Genomic DNA, 23,141 nt, shown 5'->3' with positions numbered 1-23,141 from the left:
AGAAAAGATGCATGAAGTCTAAAGATTGTTGGAAAGATGAGACAAACACAGCCACACATTGGTTAGGACCATGAAGAACCCAGGACCCACTGCTGATCTTGTGGAAGCAGGCAGCTCACTTGTAGTCTCTCAGAGCATGTTTCTACCTACCTGCCGTGGGTCCTGACACTCAGATTCTTTAAAAAAGCTATAGTGTCTTCTCCTCTGGCATTGAAGGACACGGTGCAGACAGGACATGGGATCTCCAAAGACCTCTGGAGGAGAAGCTGCTTGGATTCCTCAGGAATGTCCCCCACCACAAAGTAGTAAATGGATTCAGTCTGCAAAACAGTAGTAGTAGCAATTACCTCCTGACATGCCCTAGCCTTGTCCTGGACTCGATGGTAATACACTTTCTACATGACAGAATTTTTTTAAAAGTGGTGGGGAGAGGGAGGAACAGAAAGGATAGCAGCACTGCTCAATGTTTTGTGAGGACATTTGGGGACCAAGGTCAGGAAGTGAAGAATTCAAGGCCTGGTGCCAAGGAGGTCTGTTGGTGGTGGTCTAGTGGTCATAGTCTTGGGTAGCACAGGGAAGGATAGAGTTGGCAGGTTTGGGAAAGAGCTTCCTCTGAGCCCATAAATACGTCACACAGATCAGGAACAGCTGTTTTCAATATGAAGACACACAGCCACCATGGTTAGGCAGCTTATTAGCCATTCCCTATGGTGAAGCCAGAATTCTACAGTCCAACTCCTCTATCCTCAGTCTGAGGCAGAATGTGGCAGAAGGACATATTCCCAGTTGGTTCACCCTCTGGCCTCATGTCACAAGGAAACAAATGCCTGGGGAGGTGAGGCCGTACTAACTTCACACAGCAGGTTAAGTGCCAGGTCCACTCACAGGACCTTGTCTCTCACTGCCATGCCAAGCCATGACAAGAATGAGAGAATGAACAACCCCTGTGTCAGAATACACACACACACACACACACACAACCAACCTTCAACCAGGGATCTGAAAGATGCATACCTCACCAGGTAGAGGCAATCCCACAAAGCTCCCTGATTAATGTAGATGATGTCAACTACCCTCCCCCCATCAAGGGCCCCCATGATAACAGTGCTATGGCAACCAAAACACCCTTGTTCTTCCCAGGATTTGCTTTCCCTGGCATTTGTCCCCCACTCCCAACCCCCACTCAAGAGCTTTGTAAACTTGGGCAAGTGATTTTAATGAAGACAGGGAATGCAATTTCCCTCATGACTGGGTTTAAACAAGGTGACTTACACTTATGTATATAAATCTCAGAAAATAAAAGCCAAGGGAGAGCCAGGACTACGTATTATGTAAACCTACCCTAGAAACACCTAGATCTACTGTCCATAGATACTGGGAGATAAAAACCCAGCAAATGTGTTGTGTTTTAAGGGATAAGTAGATGTCCTATCCCTTTAAGATTTATAAGTCTCTCTGTGCTCTAATCACAGATCCTTGATAGTGGAAGGTAAACCATCAATGATCTCCTCTAGATCTCAAACCTTGGCTTTACACCCACCTGACACAGAGATGGGATTATGGTCGGCTCCCCAACTGGTTAAGACACGCTGTTGGCAGTAGCTGGGCAGCTGTGTGCCCCAGGAGCCTGTGGGGGCAGGGTGGTGGAGGACGCAGGCTGGGAATTGGGAGACCACAGTGGGAGCTGGGACCAGGCTATTGCAGCAACAACCCTCCTCCAGCTGGGCACAAAAGAGCTTCCTATGTCCACCCTACCTCCCACCCCTGCGTCTTCTTTCAGGCCTTTTCACACCAGCTCCCTGATTTAAAAGGACTAATGGTACATTTACACAATGGAATTCTGTGCAGCAGAAAGAAAGAAGGAGCTCCTATCCTTTGCAACAGCATGGATGGAACTGGAAAGCAGCATGCTAAGCAAAATAAGCCAGGCAGTGAAAGACAAATACCATATGATCTCACCGTTAACAGGAACCTAAACAACAAAACAAAGAAACAAGCAAAATATAGCCAAAGACACTGAAACAGAGAACAGGTTGACAGTGACCAGAGGGGAGAGGGGAGGGAATTTCAGGGGAGAATGGGAAGGGTTTACAGGAACAAATATAAAGGACAAAAACTAGGGGTGGTGGAAATGGGAGAGAGGTGGGGAGGGATGGGTGGGTGGTCTGGGATGGGAATAAAGGACAAAAAACTATACTTGAACAACTATTAAAAACATATTATTATTAAAATAAATAAATAAAAGGACTAATGGGAGGTAAAGATTGAGGAAAGCTGTACATTCTCTCAGCCAGCCACCCAAGTGTCAGAAAAAAATCTAAGAAAGACGAGAGTGTTCTCCAGATTCCTTATTATTCCAAATATTGTTCCTCCAGCAAATGCACTAATTCCATTTTTACCCTGGTGTTATACATTACCCTGTGTAAGATGTATTAAGTAGATGCCACTGAACTGCACTGTTAGTAATCAGTGCTTCAGCTGTGTTGGTGCCTAAGCTGAACGGAGACGGATTCATCCTCTCATAAGGATCTAAATTCACACATGGCCTGAGACAGGGGTACAGACACAGAGGTACTTTCTTGGGTTTGTTAGCTCCACAGGGAAGTGAGTGAGGACAAACATCTCTAGGTGGTCAGTAGGCAGCTTCTGACACCCTGTAGCTCTATTGCACCTCATGCAAACTCAGCTTCTTTGCTCTGGCTATAACACAAGAGTCTGAAAATCTTTGTACAGAAATGGATTTCCCTCGAGGTTTCATCAGACTAAAAATTGTTGTAGCTAGCAATGACTCAGGATTTTCTTTCATTTACTAAGGCTATAGTGGTATTCATTAAAGCTTATTACTCATCTTCTTAATTGCCTGTGTTTCTAATCAACTCTCAGTTATCTGTGCTACAAATTTCCTGGGACATGCTTTCCATTGAGACTGCCTATCCCACTCCCATTCTCTTCCTGCACCCTGCCTTCATGCTTCTCCTTTCTGCTCACAGAATGACATTGAGAAAAACACAGAGGAAGATAAGCATGCTACCTATCACTATCCCCTCCCCAAACTGGCAAAATGCCTTTTAAAGTGAAATGGCTCTGGCGCCATCTACTATTTGGGATGATAAGCTAACATGAATTATTTTATTCAACACTCACAAGAGTCCTGTAGAATATGAATTCTTATTCTCATGCCCAGTTTCCAGATGAAGAAAATGAGGCCTAGACAGGTTAACTGACCTGGTCTTGCAGCTAGTAAAGCCAGGTTACCTGACCACCACTTCACTCACTGTGTCACCTCACCACAGCAAGGCTGGTCACCTATTGCAAATGAACATGCATTCCCAGAACTATGAAAGCAAGATCATAGGACACAAAAGTGGCCAGAGACCAGAAACCATTTTCACTTCCGTGGCTCCCACACCATCCTCGGCTCCGACCACCTGATAGCAACATCACTGACCAAAGCTGGGTCCAGGAGGTTGTCTGACTCAGGGACTTATTCTCCTGGGAACCCACACCCCTAACCAGCACCTCTGAGCTCCTTGAGACAAGGGTCAGTCTGGACAATCAGCAGCAGCCTGGACCAGGAGCAGCTTCCTCACTGATCAGTATTTCCCTAAAAGCTGATTTGCACGGAATTTGATAACACAAGACATGGACAATATGTTACATTCAGCTATTTTACTGTAAGTCACAAATTCTTGCCACTTTATACTACATAAAACAGGGTAAAGCCTTTCTGTAGTCACTTAAAATGTCTTATTTTGCCTGGACCATTTGTCCAGTAGCTTCCCACAGTAACCTGCATTCTGCTTGGCCAAGGAATCCTGAACAGCTTCCCAGCCATGGGTTTGGTGGAAAACAAGCACCAGACTTGGAGAGGCTGCTTCCTCTCTGGCTGCCTGCTGCTCTAGAAGCCCTCATGGACCTAAGTATCCCTGGACTAAGTAACCCTGGACCTAAGTATCTCCACTCCACAAGGAAGCAAAAATGAAAGTTGAGCAGAACAGCAACCAGAGGTCTAGTAGAATTCTTTCTTGTTCTTCACACAACTTTGACCACTGCAGTTTAAATCAACCCAGACTTTAAATTGAACTTCTAGATCCTCCCTGTGCCCCCTTTCTTGGCTCAGCAATTTTGATTTTCTGATTCTCCTTACAGCAGAGACTACCCTATGGTCTTAATCCAGCTCACTTCTCAGATCCATCTTAACATCCTTGACCACCACTAACTTTCTGGCCTCCAGGCTTCAGTGTCCCTGTGTCTACCCACTGTCCCTACCAGAGTCACACAAGGCTCAGCAAACTCACCCGCCTGGTCCCACGCAGACCACACCCCTTCAATTCAAAAAACTCAAATATGTACCATAGCTTAGGGATGAAACTCGCTTAGACTCACTTCTAGCCCCCAAACTCAAGAATGTCAAAGTATTTCCTTTCTGTTCCTTCAGTGTTCAACAAATATTCATCGAGCCCTTGCTAGGCACTGCCATTGCTAGGGATACAAAGGTGAAAAGATCTGATGCCTGCTAGCACCACCTCAAGGAAGTAAATGAAATGTCAACTTTGTGATTGATATGGCCAGTCCTTCAGCTTACTGTCCAGTGGGGAAGGATCCTTACGGAATCATGTGGGTCTGTCTCTGATTCACCCAGTTAGTCCTCCAGAAAAGAAGTAAACAAATTTGTGCTTATCAGATAGATGAGAGAGGCTGTAAGAACAGAGAAACACAGGTGCTCTCTGGGTAGGTGGCATTCTGTTGAAAGCAGAGGCAGAGCACCCTGGTTAGCCTCCTCAGGCAGCTGAGATCATCAATCTATACCCCTCACATCCTGGACCAGTAGGCCTTTTGGGGGATCCTGGCACAACACTTGTTCCTCATAAAGACCAAGGAAGCCACCAACTTCCTAAAAGACATATCCAGGGACCACAGTATAGTGCAGAGCAGAAATCCAGAGCTGAACTGCACACCTGGGCTCTGAGGCTGAAGCTAGCCCCTGGAAACTGCCGAACATTTCCTCAGTACCCCACAGACTGTCCTACTCACGAACCAGATTTTTTCCCACAGGATACAACAGTAATTCATCCATCTACAGTGTTCTTCATATGCCATGATTAGAGATTTAAATAGACTCCTCAACTCTGCTCAGCTCCTCTGGACTTGAAGGTTTACGCTTAGTCATCCCTCTCTGTTCTATATACTTGGCCTACTTGTGGTGACAAAGTCCAGTCCTGGAGGAGGCCAGTGGCCTCTGAACATCCTTCTTCACTGTAACCAAGCACACCAGGCAGTCTTCCCTCTTCAAGTGGACCTGATACAAAAACCCAACTTCTCTGTTAATCTTTGGACCTAAGTCAATGCTCACTTTTTTGGTTCCTCTCAGGACTCACTCATGAGAGATGTTAACCCAAAGCAGGTTATCATCAGAAGGAAAAGTCTGGGTGTTTAGCTTTATTGTTCCAGTTTCTTAAACCTTCAATCTTTTCTATTCATAGCACATGGCAGTGACATGGATCAATTTAAATCTCACTGGGTGGACATGAGGTTCACAGAGCACAAGATCCATTCTCCTCCCCACTTGCCCTACACACACATGCAGGCTTTGTTACTCCCCAGAAAACATAGGGAATGGCATTTTAATGTATGAGGCAGTTGTATTTAGAAGATTTTCCTTGAGATCACACCCAGATAAAGCTCTAGGTGGAGGAACACACCAGCCAAAGTGTGTTTTGCATTTGCCATATTCCACAGTGTCTTCTCAAGAGTTTTCACATGGCATTTGATGATCAGTGCCTGTAAGCTTCTTTCTGGGTTCTCTCTCTTCTATTGGACTTCCCTAGAACTCACTAAAATATGTTCCATATTTCCTGGGCTGGGAATGAAACCCAGAGAAAGATGAGGCACAAGCCAGAGGTAAGTAAAATAGAAAATCAAGGTCACTGGGAAATCTTACAGTCATGTCAAGTTGTCAGAGTCAGCTATGATGAGGGAAGCCAGGTGAACAAAGAAAGAAAACACCCATGTGCATGCACACACACGAGCCTGTGAAATGTTCCATTTCTTGAATGCTAATTACAGTGTCCAGACACTTGAGATTTTACAGATGTTAAGACAAACTTGAAAGGCCATAGAACAAAGCAGCTTGTATTTTGTTCTTCTTTAATAGGAAACATTTGCTCTTCTGGCTTTGTAAGGATAAACAATGTGTTCCAAATTTTAAACCATCATCCTCAGTATCAATAAACACAATCTGGTGACCACTGGGGACTGTCCTTTCAAGGTGCCAGCACATGGCCTTCTTGCTCAAGAAGGACTTCTTAATGCAGCAGAATAAAGCTTGAAATCTACAGAATTCCCAAGATTCCAGGATGGACAAAGAAATTAAATATTAATGAACATTAATTAATAGGTATTAATTAAGTAGCTGAATCTCAAAGGAATGGGGACCTACCCCCACACAGGGAGTTGAGGCAAATAAAAGGACCCACCTACCCAGAGGACTTCCTCTCTGGCTTGCCACTACCCTTAACAGTCCCACCATTATAGTCACTCACAAAAACACATACTCTTGTGGCTAAAAGACACATAAAACACCACCATGCTAGTTACTTCTTCCAGATAAATCTTTATTTCCAGAAAGTCCCTATCAAAATGCATATGTGAACACATTAACATTTGAAAATGGATGAATCATTGGCACGGATATACTTCACATTCAAAAGCACATGACAGACCCATTTGTGAAAAAGAGGAAGTGTAGGAAAGCTCCAGAACATAGATGTTGGGCAGCCCTATTTCCTTATTCTAAGGGCTCTATGAGGATTCTTCCAACCTCTCCCCCTACAAGGGTTACCTGATTCATCTAATTGTCAGGAGAGCAAGGGTGGAATTAAAGAATTAGAGATGCAGAACTATGGCCTAATACCCTGTCCTTTCTCAATGCTCAGTGGCTATGAGCAGCATGTGGCTATCCTGGTAGTAGCTAAGTGAGGGTTGACCCCAATCACCCCACCAGGGAGCCCAGACAGGCAGTCCCAGAGGACAGGTGTTACGGAGTCTCATTTTTTCGGTCCAGCTCTGCCATCACCAAAGCTGCAACTTTAATTCCTGCCTGGGGCCTGTCATCTGTTTCTTACTAGGTTCCAAATTCAGAGGTCAATAGGATTAAGACTTACGGAACTCTTTAATGCCCATGATGCCGCCCCTGTGGCATGCCACTGGGAAGGGACCAAGATCAGCTAAAAGGCAGTATTAGGATATTGAGTGTGAAGAAGTAAGCTTGAAGCCACTTTGCAACCCGAGGTAAGCCCTGGATACACACTTACAGTTTTGTCTTTCCCAGCTTCCAGCAGAGCATCCAGGCGGCTAGTCGGGCTTAGAGCCTGCTCATAGGTCAGTTTCTCAACCCAACTGATGGCAGCAGCTATGGATTGTTCCATCACCGGAGCAGTATTTTCCTGCCATTTCACAGGCTCTTGAGAGGCCCTGAAAGGAATTGCATGGGGCTGTCACTGGGCAGTGGCTAGCATAGCTGTCAGCCCTCAGTCTCACAGCTATGAGCAGTAAGCCCCTTAATGTCACCAGCGAGCTGGAAGAAAAAATCACCTCCCAGGCCTCTGAAAGTTATCAACAAAACTATTGGTTTTGAGACAGGTTTCCAAAATATGATTATCTTCCATCAGTTGGATTTGGGAAAACAATGTTTATAGGAGAATAGAAAATTTCAAACATTATGAAGTGCATTAAAATTATAAAGGGAAGTTGTTTTCATAAACAGGTTTATATGACTATCTTCTATTACTAGTAAATTTATAAGAACTCACAGCATTAATATTTGCAAATCAGCAATAATTTTATTATTCTAAAATTTTACTTCTAGTTCTCTTATTACATTGTCTTCATTATTCTGAAAGACTCCCATTAGTGACATTTGGGGATCAAAAATCATGTTGTTCTGCCCTGGTCAGGTGGCTTAGTCAGTCAGAGTGTTGTACCATGCACCAAAAGGTTGCAGGTTTTATCCCCCGACAAGGCACATACAAGAGGCAACCGATCAATGTTTCTCTTTCTCCAAACCCCCCTCTTCTCTTTAAAATCAATAAATATATTCTCAGGCGAGGATCAAAAATATATTTAAAAAATGAAAACAGCCAACACAACAATAGCTGTCTAGTATGAATGAATCAAAATTATACCAATTTTTTATCAGATCAGCCAAAAATATATTTTTTGGGTGTGCCGCAGAATTTTAGTAACTAGTTTATGTGTGTCATGAGAGGAAAAAGGTTGAAAATCACTGGACTAAATGAATTGTCCTGAGTTGTCTCTCGGAGCCCACCTCCAGGGACAGAGGGGGCCTCACACATGTGTCCCTCTAGGTAGAGAATCTGGGTATAGCATACATTTCCAAGAAAGCTGAAGTGTTGCAGACTTAAGTACTTAGTTCCTTCAGTAATATATCTGTAACAGAAATGAGAACCTGGGGTAGAATACAATTAGGCAGCATCCCCAAGATGTCATCTATTTAGCTGAAAATAATTTATTTTTAAAAAGAAAAACTCAGGAAAAAGCCCCCCCTTCCAGATGTTTCTTGTCAGGGAGGTGAGCCACTACTCCACACAGGAAGTTGGCCCTGTGGTCCAAATCCTCTCAAATCCAAGAATCCATAAATGACTGATTGTGAAACCTCCAAAATATGGGAAGTTCTACAAAGCCAGGGGTGAACCCATGGGAGATCAACTTGAGGTGCAACCTCAGTGTGAAAACCAGTAAAATCGGTGATAAATTTGAATTCATTATCCAAGCCAAAATCTAAGACAAATGAAGGGATTTTTATGGCCTTAAATATGCATTCAACATGATTTGTACTTTTATATTTTTTGCCTTGCCTTGCATTGAAAAAGGATGTTTTCAAATCTCTCCTAATTTGAAAACTAAGGTGCTATGTGCAAAGCAGATAAAAGTTTTCCAATATTTATTCATTGTTGGTTCTCTGCTAGAATTCTATAGTCTAGGAAATTACAAGAAAACAGTCCTTCCATAGAGCTCTGTTAGTTATGCTACTTAACTCTGAATAAATGAAAATTACCTATGAGGTTTCACTGAAATATCCTGTTCCTGTGGGAAACTTACCATATGATATTGAACTTGGCTGTGTGAGCCACCTGCTCCTGGAGGACCATTTTTAGAGCGTGTTGGCAGAGATTAAGCTCCCCCTCCTGCATGCCACCAAAATCCAGCACAATGGTGATGCACTGTTCCAAGATGACACCAAAAATCTGCTGGCTTCTGCTGGTGAGCCAGTCCATCCGCTGCTTATAGCTCTTCACAGCTTGTGTTAAATGTTCCACAAACTGATAGATCAGTTCTGATTTGGCTGTCAGCTTAATGAAATAAAAGCAAAAAGAAAACAGAAGTACACCAAAATAAGTCATCTTGAACCATGGAGCCAAGAACAACAGGGCCCACTGAGTCAAAGCCTCTGCCATCAAGAACTGTGTATTAATAACAACTGTATGGATGATCCTCCAAATCCCACATAACACAAAAGGAAGTGTTCTAGTCTTTCAACTGAAAACCCCCTGCTGATTCCCCAGAGAAGGAAAGATGATTGTGTTCTATTCAAAACACAGCACTCTTTAAAACAATCTATTTCTAGATCATGTTTTATCTTTATAGTTAGAGAATTATCTTTATCAGAAAATATCCAGGGGAAATTTTAAGAAATTAAGGAGAAAAAAAAAGAAAGATAAGCAAAAGCTAGAAAGAAAAATAAGCCTCTAAAAAGTTTTCCTAACTACAACATGCCAAAAATATTTTTGAAAATGCTTATAAACATGCCAGCACATCTGTCTGGCTTCCTCTAAGGATGCTGCCCCAGTGACTCATCCTCTTGCTCACGACCTTATCCTGTGTCTTGTCTCGCAGTCCAGGCTCCCCATATCTAGATCACTTGATCACCTATAGATGCCACAAATACTTATAGAATCTGTCATTCAAAGGTGACAGAGGCTTAAGGGTAATTTCTTGTATACACAAATATAGCACTATTTAGATAGATCAGGCACAATTGTGGGAGGTCTTTCAGGGTGTAGGGTAGTAGGAGACATAGAAACAGAATAAGAAAAAATTGTACTCTATTCAGTGAAGAATCAACATTTTAAAGATCTGGTACTTTTTTAGAAACTTCAAAAACCCTCAAATGCCCCAAATACCTAAATTGTTGAGGAAAATATGTTTTTTGAACACACCATGTAATTCCACATTTTCATGCCCTGTTTCATGCTGCTCCCTCTGTGTTAAACTCCTTTCTGTCCCCATACTCTTGGCAATCGAGCTTCTTCCTCAAGTTCCAGCATCAATGGAAGCAGTGTAAGACTCTCTGCTTGGGCCACCCCCAGACCTCAGCAGTGCATCCCTGTGCCTTATGAGAACTTCAGGAAACATCCCCCAGGAATTTAACCATGCTAGCAATATATACGTACAATTTTTTTTGAATTGTGATGATAATTTAAAGTCACCCATAGACAAACACCTTGTGTAAAACAGGCCTGCAGTCCCACATCCTTGGTCTTATACAAAGACCTGTTAGGGGAAGGAGAATGAGAAGGCCCAGTTGTACTATTAACTTGGAGAAGAGGGTATGCTTGTGTTTACTCTCCAGAAGGACCTTTGGAGCCGCTGACAAAGAGGGTGAGGCCATATCATAGAAAAGGCTTCCCTGGCAGTGACCCACCTCCACCCCATTGGACTCTTCCCTTCCGATCTAGGATTCTTTGAGCTGTACATCACCCACCCCCAAAGAGGAATTCCATCCAGTACTCCTGGAGTGATATTCAACATCATCTAAGAGAGAATTTTTCTACCAATTTAAAAGAATGAATTGATAAATTGCAGCTAGAATTACATCAGCACCTGCAGGACATTCAACACTTAACCAAGCAAGAGGTTTTTCAAACTCTCTGTGATAATCTCAGCTGGCTAAACCCCAAAAAACTACTTTGATGAACTTAACCAGAGTGTGGGTCTTTGGAGCCACTGGTTGCTTACTGATTATAATAATGCTCTGTGTACTTTGCTACATTTGCAAATTATTTTCCCAGGGTTATGTAAGAGACCAGCAAGTAGCAAGCTTTGTGGGATCTATAGTGGTCCTAACTAAAAACAAGGGGGAAAATATAGGGGACCATTCCACATAGTATGGAGAATGTAGCCCAGCCCCCATTCAGAATGGTCAGTAGGGCATGAAGTCTGGCACACAGGACCCATGCCCACAGATAGGTTCTCCTGTGGGGAATCAGGCCTGTATTGTACCTGGGTTGCTATGAGGCTTGCTTTTGCTAAAACTCCCTCACCCTGAACTGAGGCAGCAAATGTTTACTGCATATCTTTAACTTCCTCAAGTCTGTGCTAAACCTCCTAAGTATGGAGTGTAACCAGTTCAACCACTTTTCCCCTTGATCTGTAACATCCTTCTCTTTGAAGTAATTGGCAACATTCTTTCCTTTGTTATCGGTAAACGGTAATCACCTACAGCAAGCCTGTGCAAAGTAAATGAGGACCATCCTCAATGTAATGTACCCAGAAAAGCAATAAAAGCCTGTCCAAGCAGGGGTCAGGAACTTCTCTCTCACTTAGAGAATGGCCATGTCATCCCTTTTTTCCCACAGGACTTCCATAGTCCGTGTGAAATTTGTTCAGCACAGCCACAACACATGGACCACGTCCAGAGGGCATCAGGAACTCCCACTTACGTTGTATGCCGTACCATCTTCTGCTCTGCAGACCTGTGGAAACAGGCCATCAGCATACCGGGAAGCCACAAATCTCCCTAGAGAAGCCACATAATCTGCATTTTTATGTAAAAAAAAAAACACAATCAAAATGGTGTTGCCAATGCTTCTTATTTTAGTTAAAAATGCTTTTCTCTGGCACCATTCAAATTATATCCCCAGTGACAGCAACACTCTGATGCTTTGTATTCTGATCCAAATAATAAAGTGTTTCTAGGAGCTATGATAAATGCAACTGTTTAAGACATGAATAATACTTTAATATATGAATGAATGTGAAGGAAAACAGGGTTTGCTTCTTGCTTTCCTGGTTCTTCTGTAAAGTATGATTAAGTCACAGGTCAACAAGAAAACAGAGAAGTTGTGTTTAATTTCTGAAAACTTTTATTCAGGACTTAGACTTGTTTTCAGAATTTTAAAAGTTAAACTTAGATATTATCTATCGTTCTCTCAAGTGAGGGTTCATGAATAGATGAGTGAATGAAGCAAGCTGGTAATAGATTCTAAATACTCACATGTAATGTCAACAACCACAAGATTTTTTTGATTATGTGCTCAACTATTCAACATCTGTTGCTCAAACACATATTGAGCACCCACCACACGATAAGCACAGTGCTTACAGAATGGGAATATAATACTGCCTAAAACCATTTTACTCCTTCATGGAACAGAAGATTACAGAGACGATTCAAGGACTAACTCTGACTTGGCAAGACAGAAGATGAGACAAAGCTTCCCAGAGATGTTCTTATTATGATTATTATGTTATTGTTGCTGTTATAAAGTCCCAAAGATGGAAGACAGAATGGTGGTACTCTTGGATCCAGTGTGTCCATTCTCTGCCTTTCCAGGGAGGCAGGATAACAGCCTACTTTAGGAAGGCAGAAAGGGCATGACTGAATTTTAATTTGCAAGACTTGAACTTCAATGTTCATAATAGTAAAGAATGGGTTCTTGAATTCCACCAACAATGATCTCACTCATGTGGATGAAAAAGGGGCCACATACTAAAGCTGACTGGCTCAGGGGAAGCCTGCATGGTGGCCTCACAAACTCAAGAGACCTAAAGTAACTGAATAGGGTAGTCGGGAATTAAAACTTCCTAACTAAAAGTGAGTTGTGTTGAGTAGTCAGGTCCTAGGCCAGTATCTGCCTTGACAATGGTCAATCTTTGCCTTAACTAAGCCTTGTCTATTGTCTTTTTGCATCTAAGATAATGGAGTAATGTTTTTCCAGACCCCTCGGGGCATAATCTTCCAGAAGAGGAGAGATCATGGAAGCTCTCATTGTTATCTTATTGCCCAAATACCATCTCTATGTGCTGCTGATATTAATTGTTAACTAACCTATACCCTTCAATGTAAAAGAAGTACCGTCTCTGTAGAAATCCCCACACCATTGTTCATTCCCATGGGTCATAAGTTCTTTGGTTTCTCCATTTTCTATACTAGACTTTATATTCTCATGGTTATTCTGTAACTACCTATTTGTACTTCTTAATCTGCTCACCTCTTCACTCACTCTCCCATATACCCCTCCCATCTGGCAACCATCAAAATGCTCTCCATACCATGATTCTGTCTCTGTTCTTGTTTGCTTAGTTTGTTTTTTATATTCAGTTGTTGATAGATACGTATTTTTTCCATTTTATTGTTCATAGTTTTGATCTTTTACTTTTTATTAAATAAGTCCCTTTAACATTTCATGTAATAATGGTTTGGTGATGATGAACTCATTTAGTTTTTCCTTATCTGGGAAACTCTTTATCTGCCCTTTGATAGCTTTGCTGAGTAGAACAATCTCAGCTGTGGGTCCCTGCTTTTCATGACTTTGAATATTTCTTGCCAATCCCTTCTTGCCTGCAAAGTTTCTTTTAAGAAGTCAGCTGACAGTCTTATAGGAACTCTCCTTTAGGTAAATAACTACTTTTCTCTTGTTGCTTTTAAGATTCTCTCTCTATCTGTGACCTTTGGCTTTGTAATTATGATGTGTCTTAGAGTGGGCCTCTTTGCATCTATTTTGTTTGAGACTCTCTGTGCTTCCTGGAATTGCATGTCTATTTCCTTTACCAAATTAGGGAAGTTTTCTTTCATTATTTTTTCAAATAGAGTTCCAGTTTCTTGCTCTTTTTCTTCTCCTTCTGGCACACCTATGATGAGAATGTTGGAAATCTTGAAGTTATCCCAGAGACTGATTACACTATCATCATTCTTTTGGATTCTTTCTTCTTTTTGATATTCAGATTGGTTGTTTTTGCTTCCTTATATTCCAAACCATTGATTTCATTCTCAGCTTTATTCACTCTACTGTTCTTTCCCTGTAAATTCTTCTTTATTTCAATTAGGGTATTCTTCCTTTCTGACTGTACTCTTTTATGCTGTTAAGGTCCTCACTAAGTTCCTTGAGCATCCTTATAACCAGTGTTTTGAACTCTGCATCTGATAGATCATTTATCTCCATTTCATTTAGTCTCTTTTCTGGAGTTTTGACCTGTTTGACCTGTTTTCATTTGGGCCATGTTTCTTCGTCTCCTCATTTTGGCAGCCTCCCTGTGTTTGTATCTATGTATTAGGTAGAGCTGCTTTGACTCCATGTCTTAGTGGCATGCCTAATGTAGTAGATGTCCTGTAAGGTCCAGTGGCACAGCCTCCCTATCACCCAAGCTGGGTACTCGAGGTGCAACCTCCTTGTGGGCTCCTCTTGTAGTAGAGCCTTGGTGGCTGTTAGCAGGGCAATGGGAGAGATTTAGCCAGGCCAGTCAGCTGCAAGGACTGGCTGTGACCACTGACCACCGACCTCCACCCTCTGTGGAGGATCAGCTGCACAGGGGAAGACTGGTGGTGTTCCTATGTGATCTGTAGCTATCCACTGGGTTTGTAGGCTCTGAGGATTCCCTGGTGGTACAAGCCAAGTTCAGCCCCCACCTGTGTTCTGACCAGGGCCACTCTGCATGAGCTATAAAGCCAATTGCAGATGGCTGCTACTTGTGCTGGGCTTAGAGATTCCCAGGCAAAGCCAAACTGTGATCCAAAGCTGTCTGCTGCTAGTGCCAGTCCTGGGGCCACACAGCAAGTGGTACAAGGGCTAGGAGCTCACTAAGGGTAGCTGTTACTTGTTTGAAACTGTTTATGAAGTTGTGAGGCATGAGCCAAGACCACCCCTTTGTATGGAAAAGCCACTGTTAACAACTTGGGTGGGCCTATAAGTTGGGTGGGGCAGAGCCCTAGGGGATCTCCAGGGTGGGGCAAACAGTGTTAGCCAAGTTGATGGAATTTCAGATATGGCGCCTGCCTGACACTCTATGGTTCTGTGGGAGAAGGGTTCAGAGAAGGGACAATGGCCTCTGCCCTCTTTTCTGTCTAACAGAAAGTTGTCCCTCAGCTCTCACCCTGATGTCAAATACTTCAGTTCCTCCCTGTAAAAAGGCACCTGTATTGGTGTCTTTTTAAGCTGTTGCCCCTGCGCAAGAGCTGAGAGGGAGTGAGTACAAATAAGTCCGTGTGTGAGTTCTTTAGAAAAAAACTGCTTGGGCCCTGGCTGGTGTGGCTCAGTGGATTGAGTGCTGGCCTTCAGACCAAAGGGTCACCAGTTCAATTCCTAGTCAAGGCACATGCCTGGGCTGCAGGCCAGGTCCCCAGTAGGGGGCATACGAGAGGCAACCACACATTGATGTTTTTCTCTCTCTTTCTCTCTCCCTTCCCCCTCTCTAAAAATAAATAAAATTGTTTTTAAAACACTAAAAAAAAAGGAACTGCAGAACTTTCTTCCATCAACTCAATCCCCATTGGTTTTTGCAGCCAGAAGTTATGGGGACTTATTTTCCTGGCACTGGAACCCTGGGCCAGGTGGTCTGGTATGGAGCCAGGACTCCTCACTCTTGTGATATCCCTCCCAAATTTTTATCTACCACATGTGGATATGGGACCAGCTCGCTCTACATCTCTGCCCCTCCTACCAGTATGGATGTTTATGGTTCCTTTATTTCCAGAGTTGTCAGACTTTCATTCCACTCAATTTCTGATGGTTCTGAGTGATGGTTGTTCTATAGTTTAGTTGTAAGTTTGATGTGGTTGTGTGAGGAAGTGAGCCATATTTATCTACACCTCCATCTTCTATTTTTAACTTTCAAGATAGTAAACACCAATAGATATAAAATACACAAATTCTTATAAGTATTATTATAAAGGAGGACATAATATGAAAGTATATAAAGGAGATATAATGAATTGAATGAAGAAATATCAGAGTAAAACAGTGACATACTAGTAGCAGGTAATAAATTGTAATGAATATGATTTTCTGATAAAAAATCATGGAGGCAGAAGGAAGAGGCACAATGTTTTTAAAGTGCTAAAATAAAATAGAATCATAGATATGGAGATCATTTGGAGAGTTATCAGCTGGGAGGGGGAAGGGGGACAATGGGGGTAAAGGTACAGGGATTTAGAAGCATAATTGGGTAGGTACAAAATAGACAGGAAGATGTTAAGAACAGTAGAAGAAATGGAGAAGCCAAAGAACTTACATGCACAACCCACATGATGGGGGACTTAAGAGCTGGAAAATTTTATATTAAGGCAAAAAGTTATAAGCTTAGCAAGTAATGTATATGTTAAAGCTTTTTTTTTTCCAGAAAGAATGGATAGATAAGGCCCATCCTGGCTCCTGGGAAGACAGCCAACCTCCTGGGGCACTGCTAAAGATTACCACCTGGGGACAACTGGAGGCATACAGGCCTTTGTGTTCCAGGGAGAGACTGAGACCACCTCCACCTTGGAACAGCTAACTGCCCAGGACAGGAATGTTGCAGCTTCTTTCACTTCATCCTCCCTGAATCTCAAAGCCCTCACAGCACCTTGTTTATTCTCTGTTATAAAAAGTCTGGCCTGGAAAGAAAAGGGAAGATGGTCTGTTAGGGTATGAACCCACGATCTTCTCAGATTGCCAGCCATCTGAATAAAGCACCATAAAGATTCAATCACTGTCATTGCTTATTGAGTTTGGTAGTGACAGGCAGCCCAATACCAGTGTCTTTTCTGGTTTCACATGGACATGATCTAAGGGCAGGGAGACAAAGGGGGAAAAATTGGGGCAACTGTAATAGCATAATCAATAAAATATACTTAGAAAAAAGAAAAAACTGTCAACCCTAAACTTACATATGGAGAGATTATTCTTTGGGAATAATGATGAAATAAAGATACTGTCAGACAAGAAACTAAAAAGATTTGTTGACAGCAGAGCTACTTTTGAAGATGAATAAAGAAAGTTCTATAAACACAAAGGAGGTAATAAAAGAATGTGATAGAAACATGGTAAGTACAAATATGGATCAATATAATAGCCTTTCTCAAGTTTATTACATTATGTTTGATTGTTGAATCAAAAATTAAGAGGGGGAAGATAGCAGCTAAGTAGGCGGAAGCTGAGTCCACTTGCCCTTGCCCCCAACTTGGATTCTTGGCTGACAAATAACCTGAACAATGAAAGGAATCTTAGCTGATATGAAGCTTTGAGCCAAGGAGTACAGAGTACTCCTTGTATTCACCTTTATCAATTGTGGATGCTTCACAATGGGCAGTATAGAGATTTTATAAGTTGAATAGGAAATACCCTGTGCATGGTCCTGTAGATGTGAAGAGATTGATCAGAAACTGCAGCTTCACAGCTCCCTCCCCTCCCAGGGCAGGGAGCCCTGGTCCTAAGCAGGGAACCCACAGACATGCACCTGGATGACTTGGGGAGATGTGTGAGGTTGGGGATATCCAGGCTACACACACACAGCCAGCAGCTCATCTTCCATAGCTGCAGCACCAAATGACAACTGGGAGTGTGGCAGGAAAAGAAAACTCCAAAGGTTTCTTATGCTCTGTAACTGTAACACTTGCAAAGTTTCACACAGGACTGTAGAAGCTGACAAGTCGTAACCAAAGCAACGGCCAGTTACTCAAGGTCCTACACAGACTCCCATGATAAGCTCCTCGCTCCTTGCTTCTGCAAATTCCTCCTGAGTTTTCTCTTTGTCTCCCATATAAGGTAGCTAGACCTAACTTCCGCATTCGGCTTCTGTAACCTTGCTTCGCCACGTAGGTAGGAAGCCCGGGACTATTTAAACCCCGGGAGAGTGAGGATCGGGGCTCAGAGGATTTGGATGTTAGCCACCCCCTCTGGGCCCCCGGGGTAATAAAGTTCGTGCTTCATTATCTCCCCGCGTGTGGGTGGATTTTCCACAACAGGAGAATGACAGAGAAAGAGAGAGGGACTCATTTGTACCTGGGTCAGGCAGATACAGGCAGCAGCCAGCCATACCTGTGAGAGACTTCTGGCTATTTGGAGAGGTGGTGTAGGTGGAAAGCTGGATAGTGACTTGGTGCTGCAGTGGGTATGCCTCAGAAAGACTTATTTTAAAGGGGGAGTGGAAGCATGCTGGGCAGTGACCCCATGTACAGCTGCCTTGCCAACAAAGGGGCAAGATTTAACGTGCAGTTTTCTCCCACTGAATATAGCTGGGCAGGGAGATTAGAGAAGTGCACAGCAAAGGGATTTCTGGCCCCAGCCCAGTGCAGTTAGCAAGCCAGAGGCTACCTAAAACAGAGAGTTTGGGACTGTTTCTACTACAAGGGCAGTGGGTTGGAAATTAGATGGGCAAGAGTTGAGCACCTGAGATTATTTACAGCCAGGCAGAACACCCTTCCCTGGCAGAAATCAAACCTCTGGGAGAAGGGAAGGACTGCCCAGCCCCTACCTCCTGCAGAGCTGGCAGAACAAACAAGACAGTCTCAAAAACCCCCTGCAGAGTACATATCTGCAGGAGAAAGGCAGGAAGAGAATCTTCAAAAGGACCCATTTTGAACTTCTCTCAGGGAGAGAAAATATACTGGTTCCTAGGGCCCTATTCAACTGAGGCCAGTAAGTCAGGGAGATCAGAAATCTATGCAGCAAGGGATAATCAGGACCCGCCCAGCCTCAGCTCTCTCACAGAGCTGTCAACAGCACCAAGCAGGAAAGAACTGACCCTCTTACACAGATCTGCCCCTCCCTTGAAACAGACAGCTAATTCACCAGAAACTATACATAATTGGAAATAAGCTGACACAGACCAAGACAGGTGGCACAGGGGTAAGGGAACACAGCCACAATTTTCCCACAAGACTGACCAGTGCCTGGCAGGGGAGACCTACCCTCCCAGTTGCAACAGAGGCAAGTGAAAGTGGTATATGCAGGGATGCTAGAAGGTGGATGACCCACTGCTAGACCTTGAGCTGATAAAAACCCAGAGATGGATCCAGAAGCAGAAGACAGAGGTAAATACCAAAGTCTACTGAGATGAATTCCATAGCATTCTTCTTCAGAATTAGCATTATTTTTTCTCTTGCATAGCCCTTTAATATTTCTTCGTTTCTTCCAAGTGTATTCCAACTAATTCACTATTTTTGTCTTTTATTTTTCATTCTTTTTTATACTTTTACTTTACTTTTTATTTTAAATCTCAGATAGTACCCATCCCTTGTCTTACTCCATTTTGCCTTCTTCCTAGCCTTTCTTATTTTTGTTGTAATTTTTACATTTCCCCTCTATGTTTTGTTCCTATTCCTTACTGTGGCTATTTCTCCTCCCTTTATCCTCTCAAAATCATTCTCCCTGCCCTTAGACAGCTCACAGTCTTTTTCCCTTTCTTATAATATTCTTATTTTATTTCCACCTTTATCAATTGTGGCTGGTTCAGCATGGATATTGCAGTTATTGCTGTTTTTCAATTGTATTCTTATTTGTTCACTACTTTTTATTTCAAATCTCATAGGTTACTCTACCTCTGTCTTGCTTCATTTTGTCTTCCTCTAGCCATTGCTTATTTAAGTTTGGAATTTTATATTTTCCTTTCCTTAGCCTGATTCTATCCTTAACTCTAATTATTCCTCCTACCTCTATCCTCTCAAAATCATCTTTGTTTACTGTAGGTATATCATTTTCTTTTCTCTTGCTTATAATATTCTTATTCTCTTTCCACCTTTATTAATCTTTGCTTATTTGCTGTTGATAGTGCTGAAATGGTAGGGGGATATTTTTGCTGGTGTGAGTTTTGTTTTCTGGGTAGTACTGCTTTGTTAACCAGTACCTGTACAACAGCATACAAAATGTGGTGGGGGTTGTTACTCCCAGGAAGCCATCTAGAAGGGAGAACCCACCAAAGAATGAGCCATAAATAATCAAAGCCCAACTATAATAAGAGAACCCACATAAACTGAATAAAGGGCATCATTGGAACATCCAGATAAGATCAAAAAGACTGTATCCTGAGTCCCACATAACTCATACCACAGAAGGCCACCCCACAAAGACTGGCAGTCAAAGCAGAGCAATCTGAGGTGCAGAAAAAAAAAGTCACCTGAAACGGGGAAACAAAGGAATAACCTACAAACAAAAGGTAAGTAAGAATCCCCAGAATAAGAGCTAAATGAGACGAGGGAAGATGGCAATGAGGTAGGACGGAACAGATTCCACTTCCCCCTACACATGGGAGAAAAACCTAGCCAATCTACGGAGGAACAGAGCAAACAGCCAACAGTACTCCAGCATATATGAAAATAAAAGACCAAAAATTGTAGCGGACACTAAAAAACGAGATGGTAAGGAGAGTGCTTCAGGACAATAAGGTCCCAGGGATCAGTGCAGGGACCAGGGTGACTGCAGCCTCAGGCCCAGTGCGTGCTGGGTCTGCCACAAGGTCCTTGGGAGAGAGCCAGGTCAACTGCTCCCTCTCTGGTCAAAAAAGGTTTAAGCAGCACCTGGAGAGACCTGGTTGCTTGAAGTTGCAGAGAGGGGAATAAGGACTAAGTGGCAAACACACAGGGTCTGTCAACACCCACGGAGTCTGTGGACGCCAGTTGAGGAGAGTTGAGAGTCATGCAGTGATGGGCCCTGACCCTTATAGTCCAGGGTCTGGCTAGAGAATTGGCTGTGCTGGAGAACTGGCTGTGTGAGAAGCTAGGCCGTTGTACACAGTGGCAGGCTTGAGTAGGAGGAATTTCTCAAAAAGAAAAAGTGAAAAAAGAGATACTGTTTGGGGAATTCTCCTGGAGAAATTGCTCCAGCCTACTCCCCACCCAGCCAGCAGCAATCCCAAGGTTGCACAGAAGGTTGCGCAGAAGGCCCTGCACACCCCCATAACACTGGGAAGGGTGCGCACCCGAACCCATGGGACCGAGGCAACGTGGCTGAGCACATGTGTGCCTGCACCCCAACCCACAGCAGTAACCCCAGGGAAAGTGCACTCTCAGGAAGGCCTGGATCCTACACCCAAGGCACTGGGGAGAGGTGCCAGGCTAGCTCTGGGGATAGTGGGGGGAGGCTGACTGAGTGCATAATGGAAAGGGAGAAAAGCCATACCAATTGCCCCTCAGCCTGCTGCAGCCAGCAAGACCAGAAAAACCGGTTTGGCCAGTTTGAAACCAACAAGTGCCTTTTTATTTTTAAAGTAATTTTTAAATTTTTATTATTTTTATCTTTCAATTCCTTTTTCCTCTCTTTCCTTCTTTCCTGTTTTATTCCTTTTCCTTGCTTTCCAATTTTATCTCTTCTTCCTTCCTTCTGCTTTTTTTTAAATACCCACAAGTGAGACAAAAAAACCTGGAAGTGTGAAAAGACCAGAGTTGGACCCAAAGAGGGGGCATCCCAACAGCTGAGACAGTGTGACAAATTTCACTTTGCTATTACAGAGAACCTACAAGTTATTGCATATTTGTATTATTATTATTTTTCATTATTCTGACATCTTTTATTTTAATAGTATTTTTATATTCCTCTTCTTTCTGTTTAGTCTTCTTTGCTTGGCTGGTTAAATTGTATCATTTGACAGGTTTCCCCTGTTCTCTCTTTCATAGTGTATTGCTAATTTACTGTCCCTCACTTCACTCGTGTTCCATCAACACATTACTCAAGGTCCTATACTCCCTATTCTTGTTATCCAGACCAAATAGATTCTGTCATATGATTGTTGCTCTAATATTATTGTAAATTGTAAATAATAGCTGTTCCATACCATTGTAAATACCTCACAACACCCCTCCCAGATCTTAGCCCACTTCACAGTTTCCTGAACTCTAGTACTGTAGTGGTTAACTCCATTCTCTCACACACTACATCTATTTACTATCCTTTACCCTTACCTTACCTCAGAATCTGACCTCCCACAACCTCATTGCTTTCTAGAGCTAACCCACAATCCTTCCCTCCCCAAAAAGAGTCTTATCTTTTTTCCATCCTTTCTAAAAAGTGGCTAGTTGGGTTGAAGATCATGGCTAACATTATACATAGCCAAAGGATCTCCTATCTCTTCTCTACCAGCTGCTACTGTAAATATCATAGAATACTTTTCTGCTGTTTTAAACCATTTTGCCTGCCCCCTACAACTGATCACAAAAAAGAGTAGGTGGAAGCGGTGAACACCGGGATACCCACTGGAAGAGGAAACCCAACAACAAAGAAACCACCAACAGATAACAATAGAAGAAGGTGAAGCAGGGAGTAGAAACCACATAAACCTCAACCCAGGACCTATCTGGAAATACAACTAAATAGTGGAGAAACTACCCAGTACAAACAACTGAACAAGACCAAAAGAGAATCCTCAACACCTTGTATACATGGGAGAACGAGCTTCAATACAACCTGCTCTCACCAGCACAACAAAATACAAGAGGTGGTAGAGAGAGTGACTCTCAGTTAACCTGCTGGTGGGAAGGACCCACCAAAAAAGAGACCCAACAACAAGCAAACCCAAAGAAAAACACAGAGCCAACTTAAATGACAGCCCAAGACCAGTGAGCTCGGGAGATCAAGGAGACTGCACCACTGAATCTCATAGGTATTCTCCCACAGAAGTTCACACCATAAACCCAGGGAGCCAGAACAGATAAATTTAAGAAGGTGAAGCTAACAAGAAGAGTCTCGCAAACAATGGGAAGACAAAGAAACAATCCTCAAATGAAAGGAAGGGAGGAAACCTCAGAAAGAATGCTAAATGAAATACAGGCAGCTCAACTATCAGATATTGAGTTCAAAGCAATGGTTATCAGGAAGCTCAATGAGCTCACAATGAATTATCAGAAACTGCAGGGAAACTGAAATGAACTCACTGAAAACTATATCAACATGAAAAAGGAAATAGAAACTATCAACAAGGGCCAAGAGGAAATGAGGAGTACAATTTCTGAACTGAAGGACACAGTAGAAGGAATCAAAAGGATCGACGAAACAGATGATCAGATCAATGACTGGAACACAAAGTAGAAGAAAGTACCCAAATTGAGCAAGAAAAGGAAAAGAGGCTCAGAAAGAATGAAGAGGGATTAAGAGAAA

At 42.8% G+C, this 23,141-nt stretch overlaps 1 protein-coding gene across 1 annotated transcript in view; it reads right to left on the bottom strand.

Moving 5' to 3' along the window:
• VWA3B (von Willebrand factor A domain containing 3B) overlaps nucleotides 1-23,141 on the bottom strand; it is a 204,174-nt gene that overhangs the window by 160,773 nt on the left and 20,260 nt on the right. The window contains exons 3-6 of the mRNA XM_045826975.1: nucleotides 11,742-11,836; nucleotides 9,121-9,371; nucleotides 7,314-7,473; nucleotides 151-320 (exon numbers count right to left, since the gene is read on the bottom strand). Coding sequence (XP_045682931.1) covers nucleotides 151-320; nucleotides 7,314-7,473; nucleotides 9,121-9,371; nucleotides 11,742-11,836 — 676 coding nt within the window. The remainder of the gene's footprint in view (nucleotides 1-150; nucleotides 321-7,313; nucleotides 7,474-9,120; nucleotides 9,372-11,741; nucleotides 11,837-23,141) is intronic.

The sequence above is a fragment of the Phyllostomus hastatus genome, unplaced genomic scaffold (assembly GCF_019186645.2).
Source record: "Phyllostomus hastatus isolate PE091 unplaced genomic scaffold, TTU_PhHast_1.1 phas_scaffold_78, whole genome shotgun sequence".
NCBI classification, from domain to species: Eukaryota; Metazoa; Chordata; class Mammalia; order Chiroptera; family Phyllostomidae; genus Phyllostomus; species Phyllostomus hastatus.
The sequence above is the reverse complement of the archived record's forward strand: the minus strand, read 5'-3'. Positions and strand labels throughout refer to the sequence as shown.